The sequence below is a fragment of the Equus asinus genome, chromosome 20 (assembly GCF_041296235.1).
Source record: "Equus asinus isolate D_3611 breed Donkey chromosome 20, EquAss-T2T_v2, whole genome shotgun sequence".
In the NCBI taxonomy this organism is placed as follows: domain Eukaryota; kingdom Metazoa; phylum Chordata; class Mammalia; order Perissodactyla; family Equidae; genus Equus; species Equus asinus.
In genome coordinates this window covers 22,515,010-22,538,079 of record NC_091809.1, presented here as the reverse complement: position 1 = coordinate 22,538,079, position 23,070 = coordinate 22,515,010, and the positions used below count along the sequence as shown (strand labels likewise).

The 23,070-nt window shown below is 52.0% G+C and overlaps 1 protein-coding gene across 1 annotated transcript in view; it reads right to left on the bottom strand.

Annotated features, from left to right (window-relative positions):
- LDLR (low density lipoprotein receptor) overlaps positions 1-17,660 on the bottom strand; it is a 29,639-nt gene extending 11,979 nt beyond the window's left edge. Inside the window, exons 1-8 of the mRNA XM_014865504.3 lie at positions 17,443-17,660; positions 9,259-9,381; positions 8,212-8,334; positions 6,632-7,015; positions 4,290-4,412; positions 3,404-3,526; positions 1,759-1,878; positions 886-1,011 (exon numbers count right to left, since the gene is read on the bottom strand). Of these exons, the coding sequence (XP_014720990.1) occupies positions 886-1,011; positions 1,759-1,878; positions 3,404-3,526; positions 4,290-4,412; positions 6,632-7,015; positions 8,212-8,334; positions 9,259-9,381; positions 17,443-17,509 (1,189 nt within the window). The 5' untranslated portion in view covers positions 17,510-17,660. The remainder of the gene's footprint in view (positions 1-885; positions 1,012-1,758; positions 1,879-3,403; positions 3,527-4,289; positions 4,413-6,631; positions 7,016-8,211; positions 8,335-9,258; positions 9,382-17,442) is intronic.
- Positions 17,661-23,070: the final 5,410 nt, after the last annotated feature.

Sequence of the window (23,070 nt, the reverse complement as noted above, 5' to 3'; positions counted from 1 at the left end):
TTGCCCCAACAGTGGGGGCTGAGCAGTCACTCTGACACCAATCTTGACCAACAAACGGACCACTTCTACAACTGACCTCACTCCCAATATCGCTTCCCAGCCCCGGGGTTGAAGACCATATAGACACTGAGCCCTACAGACTGGAATGGCAGTGAAGTCTCAAATCCTGGAGGGTTTTATGAACTCAGTCCCCACTTTGCCCCAGAACCGGGACACACACAGGGATGTGACGGAGGGAGGCCAGGCAGCTGTCAAAAAGGACGACAACAGGGGACAAAGACTTATGGCCTAAGGGGCCCTTGGGGAAACGGCAGCAGGTATTTCTGCAAAATTGGCCGTCACGGGAATCACACTGCAGAAGCGGAAGATGACACAAAAAGGGGCATTTGCACGACCAGAAAACCCCGCCAGGATGACGCCTCCAAAATCACGGGGTCCTTTGATTTAGCTGATTGTAAGAATTAGCCCTCGGTGGCAGTTCCAACCTAACCTTCAGGTGGCAAAGAGACTCAGCGATTTCCACTCTCTCGTTTCATTACGAGCTCTTCTATTCTGGTCTCTCTTAAATGCACTTGTTTTTGGGGTGTAAGTGCCTTTGGTTAATAACAGCTGGGGGGGTGTGGGCTGTTTGGGGTCACAGCTTTTCACTTCCTGACCCCCGAAGCCCACGGCAGCGCTGGGGGCTGCCAGCTGTCCCCCGCGGGGCCGCCCTGGGTCTGTGGAGAAGCAGGACGGTGCGGCAGCCTCCTAGTAAGGCCACATCCTAACTGGGCTGCCCTTTCGGGGCCAGAGGCCTCGGCGACAGCTACCCCCAGGTCACTTGAGTCCGTGCGAAGTTCACATGGTGAAATCCCCGTGGCATGGCGCTCCCCTCCCCGTGCTCACCTGTGGCCTTGCAGGCCTTGGTGAGGGGGTCCAGCTGGAAACCCGCCTCACACTCACACTTGTAGCCGCCCTCGAGGTTCACGCAGAGCTGGCTGCAGGCGTCAGGGTCCTGACACTCGTCAATGTCTGCAAGTCGGGACAGAGAAGGGGGTTGGGGGCGTCTCCCCCTCTGGTGTGGATGGAGCGGCGCACTCCAACCAAAAGCCGTGCCCCCCAGTGGCAAATGGGGGACAGCACGCCCTCTCTGGGGAAGATCTGAGGCCAGGGTCTCGGTGACCATCGGGCTCAGAAATGGAATCGTGGAAACGAACAAGTGTCGTCTCCAGCAATGACCTGACCTCACTGTTCACCTCAGGGGTGCAGCCAGCAGGGCAAAAAATCTTTGGTTGCAGTTTCTTTAATTATTAACCCCAAAAGGCAAGAACCGAGGCAGCCAGTGGCATAGCAGTTAAGTTCGCTTTGGCGGCCCCAAGGTTCACAGGGTTGCATCCTGGATGCAGACCTACACACCACTCATCAAGCCATGCTGAGGTGGCGTCCACAGAGAAGAACTAGAAGGACCTACAACTAGAATATGCAACTATGTACTGGGGCTTTGCAGAGAAAAAACAAAGAGGAAGATTGGCAACAGATGTTAGCTCAGGGCCAATCTTCCTCACCAAAAAAAAAGGAAGGGGGGCAAGAACCAAGTGCTTCTTCGGGGTCCACTAGACATCCCGTGCATTGGGAATCTCATTAAATCCTCCTACTATGTGAGGTGGGGACTGCTTTCACACCCACTTGACAGGGAAACTGAGGCACAGAGGGTTTGGTCACCACATCTGGGGAAAAGGCTGAGGAGGCCCAGGGCACCCTGCTCTGCTCAGGAATCACCTTCACATCTCCGCTGGTCCACCAGCCGGAAGCCCTCGGGACACAGGCACTCGTGGCCGATCTTGAGGTCGCTGCAGATGTGGGAGCAGCCGCCATTGTTGTCCAGGCACTCGTTAGTCCCTGCACCGGGCGGGGGACACAGATCGGTCACACTCGGGCCTCCAGCCACCCCTTCCCCGTCACCCTGTGCTATTTCACCATCTTTATCGCAGTCACAGCAATGACTTGGAGGCCGGCGAAGTAACATGACCCCTAAGAAGACTGAAAATAACTCTTGTCACATGAACGCCATGGAGGAACCTGGAGGACATTCTGCCGAGTGACAGACGCCAGTCACAAAAGGACAAATGCTGTCTGATTCCACCTGGAGGAGGCCCCTAGAGGGGCCAGATCCACAGGGACAGAAAGGAGAAGGTGGGGCCGGGGGCCGGGGGAGGGGAGGGGAGATGGTGTTTCATGGGGACAGAGCTTCAGTTTGGGAAGACGAGAAGGTTCTGGAGATGGATGGTGGGGACGGCTGAACAGCAATGTGAATGGGCTTAATGCCACTGAAGCGGACACTTAAAAATGGTTAAGATGGTAAACTTTGTTATTTTTTTTACCACAATTAAAATTGTTTTTAATTATAAAAAATTAAAAGCCACACACTACTTACTACAGTTACAAATATTAACTAATTTAATCCTCCCTACAATCGTAAAGACAGTTGAACTGCAGCTGGGGAAACTGAGGCACGGCCACGTTAAATGACTTGCCAAAGATCACACAGCTGGACCGGAAGCCGGGGGGCCTGGCTGCGGACTCTGCCCTCGCCCTCCTCGGCCTCTTGCCCACCTGCCACCTGTTCGTGCACAGCCCGAAAGCTAAGGATGGTTTTTACACTTTTAAATTATTGAAAAGAAATATAAGAGTCAGCCCTGAGGGACTGGTGGTTATAGTTCGCTGAGCTCTGATTCGGCGGCCAGGGTTTGGGCCCCGGCACAGAACCACACCACCCGTCTGTCAGTAGCCGTGCTGTGGCAGCATCCCACACAGAAGAACTAGAAGGGCTTACAACTAGAATATGCAACTGTGCACTGGGGCTTTGGGGAGGAAAAAGAAAAAAAGAGAGAAGATCGGCAGTAGATGTTAGCTCAGGGAGAATCTTTCCCAGCAAAAAAAAAGAAAGAAAGAAAAATAGTATTTCAGGACATGTGAAGTTTGATGAAATCCACATTTCCGTGTCTGTGACAGAGCTTTCCTGGGGCAGAGCCACACACATTTGGTCGCATAGTTATGCGTTTCTATGGCTGTTTTCTTGCTACACCAGCTGAGCTGACTATCTGTGACAGAGCACGCGGCCTGAAAAGTCCAAAGCATCTACACAGCCCTGGATCACAGAGCACCACTGACACTTCCTGGGGGACCCACCGGCCGATCCCAGCAGCCCTGGGACGTGTGAGCAAGGCTGCCCCATCCTGCGGATATGAAAATGAGGCTTAGAAGCGGATCCACTTACCCTCATTGCCCTCACCACCATCTTTCCCCAGGGCCACAGCTCTCACGGGCAACGGCGGCAGCTGGACCCTCGAGGGACCACGGCACCCATGTCTGGTCCTACCCCCCCCCCCCCAGCTCAGCACGAGCTCTGCACCCCGAGGCTCACCGCATTGCCTGAGGGGCTCGTCCGACCAGTCCTGGCAGTCCCTGGCCGAGTTGCACACCTTGTCCAGGGGGATGCACTCGCCGCTGCGGCACTTGAACTTGCTGGGGCCCTCGCACAGGGTCACTGAGGAGCCAAGAGGAGCGTCAGGCGCCGCGGAGCACCAGGGGCCTGCTGAGCGCTCGGCAAGAGTCTAATACTGAATCCAGCCAAGAATGTCCGCTGATGGACTCACGAACCAGACATCACAGTGACTGACCCCCCGTGAACCCCCACCCAGCTTACAAACCAGAACATCGCCAAGAGCAGATGCTGGCCCCGCCCACCCGTTTGCACACTGTCTGTGGCTGTTTTCATACCACAAAGCGGAGTTGACAAGCTGCACCTAAGATGTGGCCTGCAAAGCCGGAAGTATTTACTATCTGGCCTTTTAAGGGAAAAGTTTGGGGACCCCTGACCTAGATCATTTTCACAGCCTTTGCTGTCCCGTCCGCCACCCTCTGCCACGCCCCCGGAGGTAATGATAATTCTGAATTTGAGGCTTATCACTTCCTTATTTTGTCATTAATAGTTCTATCACACATCTTAATGAATTGCATTAATTATACGGTTGAATTCTCTTCACGTGGAATTGTATTGTACATAGAACTCTGAGCTCAAAGACGTGAGCTCTGGACGCTCGACCTCGTTAAATCTCATAGTCCTGAAATAGGTGCTTTCATTATGCACATTTTTCAGATGAGTGGAAGTGAGGCTCAGAGAAGTCAAGTAACTTGCCCAAGGACACACAGCTGGTGCGGGGCTGACCTAGGAGGCTCCTGCCTCGCCTGGGATGCACCGTGCTCGTCCCCACAGGCCCAGGACCCCCTCGGCATGGAGCGCAGCTCACCATTGACGCAGCCCAGCTCGTCACTCATGTCCTTACAGTCATACTCCTTGTCGCACTGTCGGCTGCCATGGATGCAGGTCCCATCAGAGCACTGGAACTCGTCAGGCTGGCACGTGGCCACGGCTGGGGAAAGACAGACACGTGCTGGTTTTTCTCAAGGAGCTCCTTGAAAATTCACTCAAAAGCCACAGACCCAGCCGGCCATGCTCAGCAGACAGCAGTGACGCAGCCCGATCTCGACAGAGGCCGGCCAAGCACATGATGAGAAATGAGAGCAATGCCCTGAGTCTGACACAGCCGTTCAAAGGACAGAGACTGCGGACAGGAAAAGTGGCTATAAGACGACGGACGTGAAAAAAGACATTACAGTTAAAGCTCGGGGCCGCACGGGGTGACTGGATTAGGTCACTGCTGGCCACAGTACACACGTGGACCTCACGCAAGTTTGTGGCAATTAATAAAAGAAACCTTAGCTAACTAGAGCCATGAAGGCCTGCAGGGGGAGCTCTCATGCCCTGTGACACATCATCAATTGCACCAAATGGGAAGAGAGGACCTGCTTGCACCTTAGACACAAAGTAAAACTACTTTACTGGGGAAGGAAGATTTCTCTCCTCACCTGGCAACAGCTCAGCCAATGAGAAATGCCACAGCCCCGCCAATGTAAATAGCACAGCTCAGCCAATGAGAAACACTGCAGCCCAGCCAATGAGAAGCTGTTGCCACCCTGAACTGTTACTTTCCGCCAATGGACTTTCATTTAGAAGAGCCTCCCTCCCCCTTTATCCCTATAAAAGCAGCTCCCCTTCCCTATTTATTGTATTTGCCTATGCCTTGCCTTAGCATGCACGTCCTGAGTTGCAATTCTTTTGGCTATTCCTGAATAAACTCATTTTGTGCCTTTTCAGATCAACAGGTTTTTGCTTTGTACTAATTCGTTAAGCCGAAAGTTCACATTTCATGCACTTTCCTGTGGGTCATATTTCACAATAAAATGTTTGCAATTCAAATATTCGATTTCAGGATGTCAGCGAAAAGAGAGAATAAATCTGTGGGCTGAACCATCCCCCCTTCTCCTTTTAAAAACCATGCACATTTTTGGAGCTCTGCGAGTTCAAGCCGAGACTCGCTCAGCAATGATATAAGTAAAAAGGAGAGAGATCCTATTTTGAATCTTCGCATGTGTCTTTGCATTGAGGAAAAAGACAACTGGATGCAACTCTAGCATAACGAGAGCTCTGATGACAGCTAAAAAGCAGAGAATGATGAAATTTTTAGTTTTCACAGATGTGTCCTTAGAAGGGCACCCAGCCTTTCTGTGCCTCAGTTTCCCTATCTGTAAAGAGTGAGGGAAGCCTGCTCTAAGTTATGGGGATGAAATTAATTTCTGCTAATTTTCAGTATGGATCACATGCAAAGTTATCAATTGTTTTTAAAATGTGACATTTAAAAAAGTTTAATTAGGGGGCTGGCCCTGTGGCATAGTGGTTAAGTCTGGTGCACTCTGCTTTGGTGGCCCGGGTTCATGGGTTTGGATCTCGGGTGTAGACCGGCATCACTCATCAAGCCATGCTGCGGTGGCGACCCACATACTAAATAGAGGAAGACTGGCGCAAATGTTAGCTCAGGGCCAATCTTCCTCAAGTAAAAGAAAAGAGGAAGATTGGCAACAGATATTAGCTCAGAGCAAATCTTCCTCACCAAAAAAAAAAATCTAACTATATCTGCATAGTAATTACAATTCTATGAACACTGTGTATGTGGACAAAGACATCAAAGAAACAGGAAAAGGAAAGCATGTTCTAGATTCACAGTGGTTCTCTCTCACTAGCCAAGCGACAACGACGTTCGTTCAAGGAGCAGTGACACGGGGCCAATCCAGGGCCACACCTTTTATCGGCACTGTCTCCAGCACAGGCGCCACTAACCATGTGTGGCTAGTCAACTAATCAAAATTCAATAAAACTACCAACCCTGTTCTTCACTGTGCCTGCCACCTTAGTCAGCGGCTACTGTGGGGGCAGCACAGACGGGAGACAGGCCCCCCATCACAGAAAGTTCCATTGGCGGCCCTGGACTTTCCCAGGCCCGCAGAGGCCAATGCTGTTGCCCATGCTACAGGGGAGAGGACCACAGCGCAGTGAGGTTGGGTCCTTGGCTGAGGGTCACACGGGCCGGATGTCACCAGCCAGGCCTGGAGCCCAGGATCTTTTCTGGAGCAAAATAATACAGGCAGCTGCGCCTTGCGCCCCTTGTGGAAAAAGAAATGTGACTGGAAATGGTTTAACCCCCTAGAGGGGCCACGGGTCCCATACCCGGGACGCACGGGGACGGGGCCCTACCGCAGTTGTCCTCGTCGGACTTGTCCCTGCAGTCGGGGTCGCCGTCGCAGCGCCAGCTGGAGTGCACACACTCGCCGCTGCCGCAGTGGAACTCGAGGGCCGAGCAGGGGCTGTCGTCGCGCGGGGGCGCCGCGTCCCGGGCCCCGCAGCGCTGCGGCCACTCGTCCGAGCCGTCCTTGCAGTCGGGGTCGCCGTCGCAGGCCCAGAGCTCGGGGATGCAGGTGGAGCTGTTGCACTGGAAGCTGGCAGGGCCGCATGTGGGCGCCGGGCAGCTGGCCTCGTCCGAGCCGTCCAGGCAGTCGCGGTCCGCGTCGCACACGAACTCGCGCGCGATGCACTTGCCGTCGAGGCAGCGGAACTCGTCCTGGGCGCACGTCTTGGGGGCTGCGGGGCACGGGGAGACGACAGCGGCATCACCGGGCAGCCTCCAGCACCGGCCCCTCCGCAGATGGGGACACCCAGCCCAGCGGAGGCCCCACCCGGTTAGCAGACCCTGGAGAGGCGGTGCGGGTGGCGGTCACGGGTCCTGGACTGGGAACCACGGCCCCTCCCTGCCCTGCTCTTGTGCCCCCTCTGTGCCTCAGTTTCCTCATCTGTACCGTGTCTCGTCGTGTTGTGAGGAATGTTGAATTGACAGGTGCAGAGAACTCAGGTTGGGCCAGGCACACGCGAATCACTATTTAAGGGTCTGCTTATGATTAATATTAAAAGAACCCAAAAAGGCGCCCGCTGGTGGTGTTAGCAGTTAAGTTCACACGCTGTGGCAGCCCAGGGTTCGCAGGTTCAGATCCCAGACGGAGACCTAGTGCTGCTCATCAAGCCACACTGTGGTGGCATCCCACATGAAATAGAGGAAGATGGGCACAGATGTGAGCTCAGGGCCAGCCTTCCTCAGCAAAAAGATGAGGATTGGCAACAGATGTTAGCTCAGGGCCAATCTTCCTCACCAAAAAAAAAAAAAAAAAAAAAAAACCCTAAAAGAAAGTGATAATTATGAGAAGTGATGGAGGCACTAACTCACCTTATTGTGATAGTCATTTCGCAATATGTACGTGTATCAAATCATCACATCCTCCACTTTAAACTTACACAAGGTTATATGTCATTATATCTCAATAAAGGTGGAACGAGAAAAAAGAGTGGCTGGAAAAGAACACTAACTTATTTTATTCTATAACAAAGGAGTGGTTTCATCAGCCACTCATCACGCTGAGACGTGCATTTCTAAGGCAAACGAAAGCAAATACGCTTGTTTCTTAAAGACTCTTATGGGTTTTTGTGTTTTCTGAACTTGGGTTGATATGATCTTACTTATTTAAGTTTTTCCCAGTTTATTTCTTTTGGAGAGGCTTACTCCATTAAAAAAAATCTACAGAATTGAAAAAATAATAGTAATAATAAATAAAATCAAAGTGCCAAGACGGACACCCCGCTCCGAAGTGCCAGGCAATGGAAGAGCAGCTGATACCCAGCTCGGGCAGGACTCGTGGGGAACAGACTATGACTGCCGCCCGGAACCTGGTTGGGCTCCGCGGACGCGGCCAGGGCGCGCAGGCAGCCAGGTGAGGAACCACACTTACGACAGCCCTGCTCGTCCGAGCCGTTCTCGCAGTCCACCTGGCCATCACATCTCCAGAACTGAGGAATACAGCGGTTGACACGGCCGCCACAGCTGAAGTCTCCCGCCATGCAGGTGACGGACACTGTGGGAGAGACGGGAGCGGGCTGAACTCCAAGGGAAGACCCAACTGCCTCGCAGGTCCTCACTTTGCAGAGAAGACCCCAGAGAAAGAGGGTGTCCATCCCAATTCCACTTTTCTTGGTCACAAGGAAGGGCATCTAATGGAGCTTGTTAGGGGCCGACCCCATGGCCTAGTGGTTAAGTTCGTGTGTTCCACTTTGGTGGCCCAGATTCACGAGTTTGGATCCCCGGCTTGGACCTACACCACTCCTCAGCCATGCTATGGCACCAACCCACATATAAAATTGAGGAAGACTGGCAACAGATATTAGCTCAGGGTCAGTCTTCCTCAGGGGAAAAAAAAAAAAGAGCTTATTAAAAAATCAGATGTTAGGTGATATAAAGGTTTTGGAATGAGAAAGAGGTAGTGGTTGCACAGCACTGTGAATGTATTGATGATACTGAACTGGCCACTTTAAAATGCTTAATTTTAATGTTTAATTTTAATTTTAAATGGCTCAGCAGTTAAGGGCACACGTTCTGCTTCGGTGGCCCAGGGTTCGCTGGTTCGGATCCCGGGTGCGGACATGGCACGGCTTGGCAGGCCATGCTGTGGTAGGTGTCCCACGTATAAAGTAGAGGAAGATGGGCACGGATGTTAGCTCAGGGCCAGTCTTCCTCAGCAAAAAGAGGAGGATTGGCAGCAGTTAGCTCAGGGCTGATCTTCCTCAAAATAAATAAATAAATAAAATGGTTAATTTTACATTATATGAATTTCACCGCAATTTTTTAAGAAAGAGCCATTAAAGGACAGTTCCAGTAATATGTTCTCTCCCCATCTCCCAGTTCCTGGTTGAACGCATCCATGCGCTGGCCGTTTTCCCCCTCGTCTGTCTCCCACCATCGTGGAAAAGGCTGGGGTCCTGTCACGTCCCAGGGGACTCACTGCACGTCTCCGGGGCCTCGTCGGAGCTGTCGCTGCACTCGGCGCGGCCGTCGCAGACCCACTTGTAGGAGATGCACTTCCCGTCCCGGCACCGGAACTCGCGCCTCCCGCACTCGCCCTGCGCTGGATTGGGGGGTGGGGGGGAGGGGGGGCGGAGTCAGACGCGGACCGGAAGCGGAAAAGCATCTGCGTCTATTTCCCGCCAACCGACAGACTCCAGGAATAGAAACCTATCCGGACCCTCCAATTCCCTGGAAACGAAACTCACACCGTAAATTCAATTCATGACCCAGAAGGACAGAGGAGGAGGCCAAGAATGTACCGGAAAGCGAGACGTGTCGACAACGTGTAAGACTTTGCTAGAACAGTTGCTGAGTCCAGAGTCTGGGCCCACGGGGATATGGGAACAACATATCCGAACTTCCATGCATACAAATAAAGAAAATTATTTAGCATGTTGCAAACCCATGTTGGAAATAGGGATGAGGGAAATTGACCCTGTAAAACCATGAAGCTGAAGGAAAACTTGAGCTGCTCTCTCTAGTAGGTAGAGAGGAAATATAAAGAGACAAAAATTAACAGAAATTAGGGGCCGGCCGGGTGGCACAGTAATTAAGTTCACACGTTCCACTTTGGCAGTGCCGGGTTCGCAGGTTCGGATCCCAGGTGGGGACCTAGCACTGCTTGTCAAGCCACACCATGGCAGCATCCCATATAAAATGCAGGGAGGCTGGCACAGATGGTAGCTCAGGGCCAATCTTCCTCACCAAAAAAAAAAAAAAAAAGTTATTTTTTAAAAGTCCTTGAAAGATTACATACATTAGAACACCCCAGTTCTTTAAAAGGAACAATGAAGGGGAATACAGATTTGTGGAACCTCTGGGGGTGAAAAAGACTTTAGGGCTTGAAGCCACGTGAAAGCAAGACCTTAAACTGATGAAGGAAGAGCTATGAGTCTCCAGCTCACCCCATCTTTGGCCCCAATGGAAGAACTGTGGTGTCCACCTAAGTCACTGCCAAGACTGAAGCCGGCGGAGAGGCGAAGGGGGCCCACGGCCAGAGGGGAGCAGAAAGAACGGGCCTAGAAGCTTCCATTCCAAGCGCGTGAACCCACGGCCGGCACTCCTTCCTCCTATCCCGTCTCCTCTCTGCCTGTCGATCGAAAGCTTGTCCACAAGCCAGGACATGAGAGCAGCCTGGGGCACTGGATTTCCCCAGCTGCCCCGCCCCGCAAATCCGGCGAGTTACAACACGGTCCAGGCAGCATTCTGCTGCCCCTTTCGCAATGACCCCCGAGGGCGACACATCCTGCCACTGGGCCAGATCCCTTAAACGTTTCACAACCTCAGACCCCAAGTAGTTGCAGTTCCCTCTGCCTGCAGGGCCCCCTCCCGACTCCACCCCTCTGAGGCTGACCCGCCGAAAAACCGGGTTTGGGCCCCCGACCCTGTGAGCTCCTGAAACGCTAGTTTCTCACTCCTGTCACACTGTTTGGAAATCAGCTGTTTCCCTGTGTTCCTGCCAGTCTAGACTTAAACTCCGGGAGGGTGAGGAGTGTCTTTTTCATCCTTTCTGCCGACACAGCCACAGCCCAATGCCTGACAGTCGTTTTGTTCAAGAGGTGGGCGAAAATCAGGGAGGGTCCAGCACCTCGATGGGCAAAGATTCCAGGAAACGGGAGCTCTTCCACCCTCTAGCCTTTAGGAGGGTAACAGGGCAGAACCTGTCAAAATTTAAAGTGTGTGGGGCCGGCCCCGAGGCTTGGTGGTTAAGTTCGGTGGGCTCCAGTTCAGTGCCTGGAGTTTGTGGGTTCAGATCCCGGTGAGGTAACCTACACACCATCAGCCATGTTGTGGCAGCAACCCACGTAGCAAGTGAGTGGAGGAAGATTGGCACAGATGTTAGCTGAGGGCTAATCATCTTCAGCAAAAAAAAAAAAAAAAAAGGGACTAAAGTGCAAAGTCCCTGGGACCCGGAAGAAATACTAACACATGCATCCAGCAATGTTAAGTTCAGAGAGGTCCAAAGTCTTCCTTATAACAGAGAAAAGGAGGGAACAGCTGGTGGCAAGTTAAAATATGACTGCAAATTCTGTGACACTCCCTTCAAAAGAGGAGCCTAATTCACCACCCTTGGGATGTACTCTGGACTTAGTGACTTGCTTGTAAGTGGTAGAAAAAGGTAGACGTGATGAGGTGTGGCTTCTGAGCCTGGATCGTGAAGGCACCGTGGCCCCCTCTGTGATCTCTCAGATTGGACCCTCTCTGGGGTCACTTGCTCTGGGGGAAGCTTGTGACGAGGAGCCCTGAAGAGCTCCATGCAATGAGGACCCTCCCCCACAAGCCATTGAGTGCACCATCTTGGAATGGAGTGTTCGGCCCCTGTCAAGCCTTCGGATGATGGCAGCCCCTGCAAATATATATGTATATTTTTAAAGTTTTATTTTTCCCTTTTCTTCCAAAGCCCTCTGGTACATAGTTGTGGGTCCTTCTAGTTGTGGCATGTGGGATGTCACCTCAGCATGGCCTGATGAGAGGTGCCATGTCCGCGCCCAGGATTCGAACTGGCAAAACTCTGGGCCGCTGAAGCTGAGCGCATGAACTTGACCCCTCGGCCATGGGGCCAGGCCCCCCTGCAAACATTTTTTTCCCTGCAGTCATCGGATTCCAAATTTGCGAGAGCCTCTGCACCAGAACCGTCTAGCTGGGCTGCTTCCGAACTCCTGACCCGCGGAAACTGTGGGAGGATAAACGCGCGTTGTCTTCAGCCACTCCGTTTTTTGGTAATTTGCTATGAGCGAGAGATCATTAATACACAACCTGAGATGGTGTTTCTGTATCTAAATGTAGATATACAGCTGCGTGTGCAAAATCCATGTACAACGAGGACGCAGCTCCCCTATGGCCAGTGAAAAAGATGTCGGTTATCCTATGTTGTGACATGGAAAGCTGCCCAAATTACCTTGTTAAGGGGAGAAAAATGCGAGGGGCAGAAGAGTTTCTATAGCTGTGTGTCGCATAATGATGTTTTGGTCAACAGTAGACTGAATACACAACAGTGGTCCCTTAAGATTAGGACCAGACAGGGGCCGGCCGGGTGGCGCAGCGGTTAAGTGCGCACGTTCCGCTTTGGTGGCCGGGGTTCACTGGTTGGGATTCCGGGTGTGGACATGGCACCGCTTGGGAAGCCATGCTGTGGTGGGCGTCCACATATAAAGTAGAGGAAGATGGGCACGGATGTTAGCTCAGGGCCAGTCTTCCTCAGCAAAAAGAGGAGGATTGGCAGCAGATGTTAGCTCAGGGCTGATCTTCCTCAAAAAAAAAATAAAAAAGATTAGGACCAGACAACCCAGGTGCGTAGTAGGCTATCCCACCCAGGTTTGGGTAAGTACACTCTCTGATGTCCCCACAACAAGGAAAGCACCTAACGATGCCATCACCCAGCAACGCATCGATCAAATGCATGCCCATGGTTAAGCGCTGCACGACTGTCATAGTTTTCAGTGGGTCCTATTTTTCTAAGAAACAAAATCTTATCTGTGTTTCGGCCTAGGAAAGAGTGGCAAGGCGCTCCTTTCATTCCTTTCGGGGTTGTGTGGTTTTCTTCTCAGAATGCTTCGTTCTTGAAATTTTTAAAAAGTAAAGAAAAAATAACGAAGTTCTCGAATACACACGGACAGAGGGGGAAACTGACTTGGCATTTCTGGTAAAGGGGTGCAGGGAAGAAAGCCGGCCCCCTCATTCATTTCTGCTTTGATGGTTCAACCAGCACTTTCTCGGAGCTTCTCCAAGAGGCAGTGTCGTGAGGTGGTTAGACGCGCAGACCTGGGGAAGTGACTTTGCAGGCCATGACACTAGAACTGAGCCACTGAATTAATCCTTCTGGGCCTCAGCTCCCTCATCTGGAAGATGGAGGGGAAGGGTGGGTCCTATTCCCAGGAGACTGTTGTTGAGGATTAAAGAACAGAAAAGGAGCAGGTGACGTGTTCGTTCGATGGAATACAACTCTGCGACAGAAAGGGACAGATGGCTGATAAAAGCCACAGAGGAATCGCTGAAACACTGTGTCTGTGTGTCTGTCTGGCTTCTGTTGCTCAAGAGTCCGAACTCTGATTGCGTTTATGTGAAGTTCTAGTTCAGCAAAACTAATCCAAAAGGATCGAAGTCAGGTTAGTGGCTGCCTCTGGTGTGTGACGCTGGCGAATGAACTAGAAAAAAGCGCAAGGGAACTTTCTGGAAGGCTAGAAATATTCTATATCTTAACGGGAGGCGGTTACACAGAGAGACATTTAATAAAACTCACTAAACTGTTGTTCCCTTAAATATCTGTCCATTTTATAATATGTCAATTAGACCTCAATTTAAGAGGGACGTTCTAATCCAGTGGTCCTGCCAGAGGTCAGGAAACCAGTCAGGTGAGACTATGAGAGATATGAGGGGGGCCAAAAAGGAGGATAGAGCTGATAAAGATGGAGGAATACAGAGTGTTTAGGAAAATCGACAGAACTTGGTAACCGAGTTACGGGGAGGCCGTGCTCCGGGGGCCACAGTGGGGAGCCGAGTGACGAGGAGGACGAGGACACAGAGAGGGGCAAGACGGAAGCGAACGGGTCGGGCTTTGGAATGTGCTGTGTTCACACATCCTGATACCTGCATTGCTCAACTACCGATCCCAACAGATATCTCCCCCCCGGGGGCCTTAGCATACACCCCACGCCCCACTGACTCACAGCTGAATCATAATTGTGCCAAACGGGGGAAATGAGTCACTTCTCTTTGCTGCTGGCACACGGGGTGCGCAAAAAGCGAGTGAAATTGGAGGCCTCTCAGAAAAAAATCAGAAGGAAGTTCAGGCCGGGGGAATCTTGGAGGAGGGGCTTCTGTCATCCCTGTCACCTCCCGCCTCGCCACCACCAGGTGATCTCAAATCTATTGGTCTCATCTCTCAGCCTTTGCAAAGGATCCATCTTAAAAGCAAAATGTGCCACCGGAAATATTGATAACATCTTAAAGACCTTTGAAGAGGGGTAAAGATAAAGAACAATGACTCTTTCCTGGACACCAAGCCTTCCCCTGGCAACAGTTCGCCAAATATTTGCCAGCCACGGGTGACTGAGGACCTCACCAACAGGAAGAGGCTGCCACTACCTATTTTCATCAGAACAGGCCTGCCCACAGCTGCCAACGGCTCCAGACAATGTTTGTATGAAAACTGGGTGGATTTTACTGTTCCGGGCGCAGCCAGACAGCAGTCGGCTGAGAAGTGAGCCTTGCTAGGTGCAAGGCCATTGGGGACAGAGATCAAGACAAGTGAGCGCCAAGTGACAGCACATCAGACGGGTGTGCCCACAGCAGGCAACACCATCCTGAGCAAGGGGACAGAGCTGGTCCTGTTTCAACCCCACAGCCCAAGAAACCACACATTGTTCTCATTTCCTCCCTGTTGTGAAGCAACTTTGGGTGTTCCATGTCACTTTCACTTGAATTTCAGCAAAAGCAAACCAGAGCCCCCTCCCATATGTCCCCGTGCTGAGGACGCTTAAAACGACCTAAGCACGGCACCACCTCAAAATAAATCTCTAAACATAGCCCTTAGATCTCTCGTTACAAGTAACCTGTCAGGAACAAGGTTATCGAAACAGAAAAGGAGAATACACATTTCTGCTTTTTGGCCAGCACACAAATGAGGTGGTAAACGCTTTCGATGTTTTCTTTCCCACGCTCCCGAAGACACTGGTCGCCTGGGAAAATCAAAACTGCAGAGAGAATCGTTTCCTTGAAAACAGAAGTTTACCAGACGCGGCTGGAAATGGTGAGAGATCGATTTACCCGTGCTCTTTTCCAAACTAGGTAACATCAAGGTCACCCCGGGGGTGACCTCCACAGTAGATTGTGCTGCCAGCTGCTGTGGGGAGGGGTGGCCTGTCTCCGACACTGGTCACTGCTAGACAGACAGACAGGCAAAGTGTGGGTACTATGAACGTACTCAGTGCGGCTTGTGAAGGGCCGTCAGAGAGCCGAGCCACAAAAGCCTCTAGAAGTGGGTCTTCTCAGGGGAGGACCCCACAGATCCCAGCAGGACCAGCCTGGAAAGACAGAAGGAGGCATGTAACTCTCCTTAAAGTTTTCAGTCTCAAAAAAGCTCTCCTTTCTTTGGCCCGTGTTGCCCTGGAAGGAAAGGATGCCTTGCAATGTCCGGTGAGCCCCCTGGGGCACATTGCAGAAGTGGACGCGACTGCCAGCAGGAGGCTGTCCTGTCGCTAAGTCTGGGTGTGCCCTTGGCATAGTGGATACCCCACACACAACTCTTCGCTGCTTTTGATCTGGCAAAGGAAAGGCATGGGGTTCAGAGTCCAGCCACTTCCATTCCCTAAGGAAAGGGACATGACGCCCCTCCCCTGCTGCTCCGGGAAATGCTTTGAAGGAGCAAGCCGGAGCGGCCAGGGCTGCCACAAATACACAACTCTGGGGGGAATGACTAGCCGCTAGCTCAGGAGTCCGGGGACACATCAGGACTCAGAGCCTCCTTGAGCACAGAAAACCCATCACGTCCTCCACCACCCAGCAAGAGAGGAAACTAAAGCAGGCCACCCATCGTGCTCCAGACGTCCCCGCCAGGATTCTCTCTTAGGGAAGGTGGCCGTGAGCGTGTGAAGTACAGGTTAATCCGCTGTCTCTTGACCCAGCCTAGCTCCCTGCGCCTCACACCCTTGGGCAGCCCAACTCTTAGAATAACCGGCTCTGTGGGCCCACCACCTCCCTTCCTCCCCTCCCAGGGGAAACGGATGTGTCACAAGGAGCGATTCCAGTTCAAAGCCACCTCCGGGCCAATGAAGAAAGCTTCCTGCCATTCTGTTGAGCAGCCAATCTCAGGCTGGGCCGGTTCCGAGCAGGAAAAGGACCATTTATCTGTTTTCCAGGGCGAGGTCAGATGCCGCGGGCGGTCACTTACAGCCCCGGGACAACTCAGGATCGCGCACCAACCAGACTCTTGCCCGAGTCTGAGTTTGAAACGCCCTAAAGTGAGAAATCGCCCTGCGGGACCCACTGAGCCTCTGAACCCACAAGACGACCCTCAGGGGTCCCTCTGCTGTCGCTGTCCCGGCCCGGCTGAAGGTCTCCGCGAAGTGCCATTCGCGTCCGACCGAGGGGCGGGAGTTTTCGGAACAGTGTTTCAGCTCAGAAGGAACCGAGGCCCCGAGGGTGGCCCGGGGACCCATCTGCGAACTTGCCCCGGGCGGGTGGAGCGAGGGTGGCCCCGAGGACACAACGGGGACCAAGGCCTTGTCACCGATCCGGGAGGAAACCGGGATGGGGGCCAAGGCGCTCGCCGGCCGCCTCATCACGCTCGCGGAGGCGGCTCCAGGGGACCGGGACGTGTCGCCGCTTTTGGTGACAGGTGCCCGAGACGACACGACGCGTCGCCTTCTTCGCCTCCCGGAGAACCAGGTGCGGGGCGAGTGTCGCGCCAGCCCCGCCTCACTCGTGCGCAAGCCCCGCCCCACTCGTGCGCAAGCCCCGCCCACACCGCGCGCGCCTCCGCAGTCACCGCCTCCCATTGGCCAAGGGGAGTGGCTCGAGGCTCGCCTGTTCCAATCGCGCCCAATAGGAGTTCGGGGGCGGGGCAGGGGCGGGGCCGTGGGCGGGGCCGGAGGCGAGGCCAGGGGCAAGGCCGGAGGCGGTGGCTCCCGGCAGAAGCGCGCGAGGTCCCGGTGGCGGATGCCCTCCGCCGGGGCCCGGGAGCCCGCGGCGCCCTCGGGAGGCACAAAGCCCGCTTGGCCGCCGCGGGGACAGCCGCCCGTGGACGCGCGCAGGGGAGCGCCCGCAGGGCCCTTCAGGCTGAGCAGCCGGGCTTCGGGTCACCCTCGCCCCTAGGATGACTCCAGGAGGGGGTCCCACCTTCCCCAGAGCTGGCTATCCCGGTACTCCGCTCTGGGGGAGACAAGGGAGACACCTGGGGGGACAGCCGCACCCCGTTTCCCCTGCCTGCCCCAGACCTCCCCCAAACACTCGCGCCCCGCTCTGCGCTCCCTCCAGCCGTTTGGGAAGGACTTCGTGCCATTTTCCCACAAGTCTCCCCAGGATGGAGTCGCTTTTCGCTCTCTCCCCCCAAAAATTGCCAAGGTGCTCCCCGAGTTCAGGAGGCTCATCCCAAACTTGCGCGGGCGCCTGGAGCCAGCCTTACCTGCAGCCCCCACCGCGACGAGGAGCAGGGCGATGGCCCAGCGCAGCCGCCAGTCCGCGAGCCTCATGCTCCCAGCCTCCGCCAGTAACGCCCCGGCCCGGGTCCCTGTCTGCTGTGTCGGCGGTGGAAACCCGGGCTTCGCGCGGCCCAGCAGCGACTGCACGCGGGGGCCCCGTCATTTGCAGCATTTCAATGTGAGGTTTCTCGCAGGGGGAGGAGTTTGCGGTGGGGTGATTTTCAAATATCTTCGCCTCACTGCGGGAGGAGGAGTTTCGAGAGGAGGAGTTACGAACGGCCGATGTGACATGGGCCCCTTAACCCCTGAAACCCTGACTCAGATTCCAGCCGCTTCCGGGCGGGCTGCCTCATTTGTCATTTTGTACCCCAGGAGGATAGGAGTCGTCCCAAACTGGAGCTGCGTCTCCTGAAAGCGCTCCCTTAAATTTTTTTTTCCTTTCTAGGAATTGTGGATAGATTTTCACCGAGTTTAGTCGTATATAATTTGTAGATGGTTCTTCCAAATCACCGTATAAACAGTCATCAACGAGGCATTTAAAAAAAAATCCTCAAAAGTCCAGCCCCAAATGGATTTTGTTTTGTGCGAGCCAGCGCTTGAAGGAGGAGCAAAAACGTTTCTAAAGTCAGTTGACCCGATACCTGGAGCCTGATGTAAATATTGATTTCTCCTTTTACGAGAGGGAGTGAAACAGACAGAAAGGCCGTGTCCTCGCCCCAGAGCAAAATTAAAACAAAACAGGGGGCTGTCCGAGTTGGTCCTGATGCTGATGCTCAGGGCCGACGGAGAGCAGCTTTGGGGGACCAGGGAGAGCCATGTGGAATTCGTGCCCAGAAGGCACGTGTGCGGATCTTGGCTGAACCCCACAAAAAGTCTGGCCGTCTCGGAGGGGTCAACCAGGAATGAGCAGAGTCTCTGGGGTCTTACAAACCGACCTGGGCCAGCGGGGTACTAACCTCTCAGCGGGCCGATGGGGAAGCCCATGAGAGAAGGCAGAAAAGAGGCAGAAAGGGGACAATTGAACCCATAGAAAAAAAACTGGTGATTAATCCCGAGGAAGAAATTTATGAGCACACTTTGGCCCTGAAGAGCCTCGGGCGCGGAATCAGACAGACCTGGGGCGAGCGGATTAGCTTTCAAAGAAGATAATGCCTGTTCCCCTTACTTGGCAGCTTCAGTGTCAGGGTCAAAGGAAATATCAGCCACCGCCTGGGGAAATTGACGAGGATGGGCAAATTCTGGGAGTTGCGACATTTACAAAAGTGTCAGCACCGCCTTCCGCTCCTTCTACCTTGTGCTACATTTTTTTGTGTCTGTAAGAGTTCTGGGTTTGATCGCCCTTCGGAAAAATTACAAGACCGGACAAGCTCAGTGTCTGTTGTGAGTCCAACGTTCTGGCCCCAACAGGCCTGGAAAGGATTAACAGAAACGTTTTCCTCCGGGAAGGAACTTAGCGTAAATAAGATGTCTACACAGCTAGCTCGACAGAGATGTAAGGACAGACCTGGAACAGGGCCACAAAAACTCTGCAAGGAGCATTCCTCGGGTGCCAAGGCCTGCACAGGGTCTCTGGGGCAGCTGTCCTCAGTTGTCCCTTTGACCTGCCTGTGGAAATCTCCAGGTCCCTTCTGTTCCTGCCATGTGTGGATATGGTGACATGTTGCCCTGAGGACGGGGTCACGCTGTTTCTCCACTTCTACTCCTTGGAGCCTCCGTTTCTTCTTCTGTAACCAGCTCATAGGGCTGTTGCGAGGTTTAAGCAAATTGATAGACACACAGGCATGCCTCGGGGATGTCGTGGGTTCGGTTCCAGCCCACGGCGATAGGACAGATACCGCAATAAAGCGAGTCACTCGAATTTCGTGGTTTCTCAGTGCGTATAAAACTTACCTTTACACTCTCCTGTAGTCTATTAAGACTACAACAATATTACGTCTAGAGAAATAATGTGCATCCCTTAATTAAGAAATATTTTATTGCTCAAAAATGCTAACCACCCCTGGAGCCTTCAGTGAGTGGTAATCTGGTTGCTGGGGGAGGGTCTTGTGAAAAATGCATTATCTGTGAAGCACAATAAAGCGAGTGCAGCCTGTATATAGTGATTAGAACCGAGCCTGGCACATGGTACACACCATATATGGGTTCGCCTTTTTTTTTGGCTGTGTCTGTGTTGCAGCTGCATCTTTTCTTTTTTTCTTCTCTCGGGGAAGACCTTTTGCCTCGGAGCACTGAAAAATAATCCTTTCATTTGAAAGTTCCTGAGCTGGCAAAGTCACCTGAGACAACCCAGGGTGAGCGTCCTCCTCGTTCTAATGGACGGCCCACCGTTTTGGCTCATTAATTCACCAGGAGGCTCAGAGCCCAAAGGAGTCCAGCCTTTGGGCAGAGGTGTGTCATGGCAGCTGCGATCTGGCCTGTGGCCCAGCAGGCACAGAGAGAGGGTGAATAACTGCGGGAGCCTTGGTGCCTTCCGATAGGTTCGATTAGGGACCCGCCTTGACCTCGCTGCCTTCAATTATCTCCATAAAAACACCCATAAGCCACACGAGGGCAGAGACCATGGTTGCATCTGCAGTGCCTACCTGTGGTAAAGGTTAAATAAATAAATAGAAAGAAAAGAGATTGTTGGGGTGATTGCAACAAGAGCAGAGATGCACTCTCTCTGAATTCCACTTTCGTTGGGATTTTGATAGTTTGGAACTCAAATTTCCTTTTTTTTTGGTGAGGAAGATTTGCCCTGAGCTAACATCTGTGCCAATCCTCCTCTATTTTGTATGTGGGATGCCGCCACAGCATGGCTTGATCAGCAGTATGTAGGTCTGCGCCCGGGATCCGAACTGGCGAACTCTGCGCGCCGAAGCAGAGCACGCAAACTTAACCACCACGCCACTGGGCCAGCTCCTAGAACCCAAACTTTCTCCTGGGCTGCTAGTCCTTCTTTTGAAACAGAACACCAGACTGGAAAGCAAACCCACATTGAGGACACGGAGAGAGCCCTGTCAGTGGTGGGGGGAGGGTCAGAATTGACCGAGATGCCACTGTGTCCTCGAGAGCTCCAGGAGAGAGAACAGGGCAAGATGTGTCCTAAGCAACGGGCCCATGCTGTGCCTGAGGATGCCGAGGCCGCTTCCAGTAGGAGAAGTGGAAGGCCACTAGAGAAAAAGGCTGTTTTCACTTAGTTTGAATACTTGAAACATTCCCACAGTTCAAAAGTTAAAAGCCTTTTTCCCAAGATCAGGAACAACACAAGGATGCCCACTTTCATCCCTTCCATCAACATGGTATTGGCAGTTGTAGACAGTGTAATTAGGCAGGAAAAAGAAATCAAGGGTATGCAAGTTGGAAAAGAAGAAGTACGAAAGAAGTTTCATATGTAGAAAACCCTACAGAGCCCACATACACAAAAAACTGTTGGAATGAATAAATGAATTCAGCAACATTGCAGGATATGAAATCAACACACTGGGCTGGCCTGGTGGCGCAGCGGTTAAGTTTGCACGTTCCGCTTCGGTGGCCCAGGGTTTGGAACCCAGGTGCGGACATGGCACTGCTTGGCACGCCATGCTGTGGCAGGCATCCCACGTATAAAGTAGAGGAAGATGGGCACGGATGTTAGCTCAGGGCCAGTCTTCCTCAGCAAAAAGAGGAGGATTGGCAGCAGATGTTAGCTCAGGGCTAATCTTCCTCAAAAAAAAAAAAAAATCAACACACTAAAACAAGTTGCATTTCATACCCTATCAAAGAATAATCCAAAAAGGAAATTAGGCAAACAATTCCATTTACAAAAGCACCAAACAGAATAAAATACTTAGGAATAAATTTAACCAAGAAGGTGGAAGACTTATACACTGAAAACTAAAAAATGTCCTGAAAGAAATGAAAGAAGACACAAATAAATGGAAAGACAGCCCACGTTCACGGCTTAAGACTGTTCAGATGTCAATAGTACCCAAGGCAATCTTCAGAGTCACTGCAATCCCCATCAAAATCCCAAAGATGTTATTGGCCGAAATAAAAAAATCTACCCTCAAATTTATATGGAATCTCAAAAGACTCCAAATAGCCAAAAGGATCTTTTGACGCACGTGCCGAGGCCGTACAGTGGGGACTGGACAGTCTTTTCAACAAACGGTGCTGGGAAACGGTGATCTAGGTGCAGAAGAATGAAGGTGGACCCTACCTCATACCGTATACAAGAAGGAACTCAAACTCGATCAAAGACTTGAAAGGAAGAGCTTTTGAAAGTTTCATAAACTCGTAGAAGAAAACATACGGGTAAAGCTTGATGCCACTGGATTTGGCAATGATCTCTTAGTATAAAAGTATAGGCAATAAAAGAAAAAAGAGATTAACTTGGGCTTCATCAAAATTAAAAACTATAGTGCATCAAAGGTCACTATCAACAGTGTGAAAAGGCAACACATGGGATGGGACGAAATATTTGCACATCCTGTATCTGATAAGGGATTAATATCCTGAATATATAAAGAACCTCTGTGACTCAATAACAAAAAGACAAACAGCCCGATTAAAAAATAGCAAAAGACGTAAATACACATTTCTCCACAGAAGATAGAAAAAATGGCCAATAAGGGCGTGACAAGATGTTCAACATCACTAATCATTAGGGAACTGTAAATCAAAAGGACAACAAGACGCCACTTCATACTCGTCAGGATGGCCATTATTTGAAAAAAAAAAAAAAAAACGGAAACAGAAAATAACCCGTGTTGGTGAGGATGCCGTGAAATCGGAATCCTTGTGCATTTCTGGGGGGATGCAAAATGGCGCAACCACTTTGGAAGACTGCTGGGCAGTTTCTTAGAAAACTAAACATACTCTTACCACGTGATCCAGAAACCTCACTCTTTGGTATTTACCAAAATGAGTTGAAAACTTATGTCCGTACAAAAACCTGCCCACGAATTCCTGTTGCCAAAAATGCGGACTCCCAGCAGTGAATGGATAAACAAACTATGGTCCATCCAGACAATGGAATGTAAGTCAGTGTAAAAAGAGATGAGGCGCCACCCAGTGGCGCAGTGGCTGAGTTAGCACTCTCTGCTTTGGCAGCCAGGGTCTCTGGGATTCAGACCCCAGGCGCGGACCTACTCACCGCTCATCAAGCCATGCTGTGGCGGCAACCCACATAGAAAAGAGACGAAGCTGGGCACAGATGTTAGCTGAGCGACAATCTTCCTCAAGCAAAATAAATAAATAAATAAATAAATAAAATAAAAATAAAAAGAGATGAGCTCTGAACCCATGAAAAGACACGGAGGAAATTTAAATGCGTGTTACTAAGTCAAAGCAGCCTGTCTGGAAAGGCTCCATACTGTGTGATCCCCACTTGACGACATCCTGGAAACAGCAAAACTGTGGAGACCGCAGAGAGATGAGCGGCTGCGGGGGGCTGGGGTGGAGGGAGGAACAGGTGGGGCAAAGAGGATTGTTCGGGCAGTGATATTGTGATGGTGGACGTGTGTCATTCTACATTTCTCCAGACTCATAGGATGTATGACACCAAGAGGGAACCGGAATGTCACCTGTGGACTCTGGGTGCTAGTGACGCGGCAGTGTCGGTTCATCGATGGTAACAAGTGCCCCGTCCA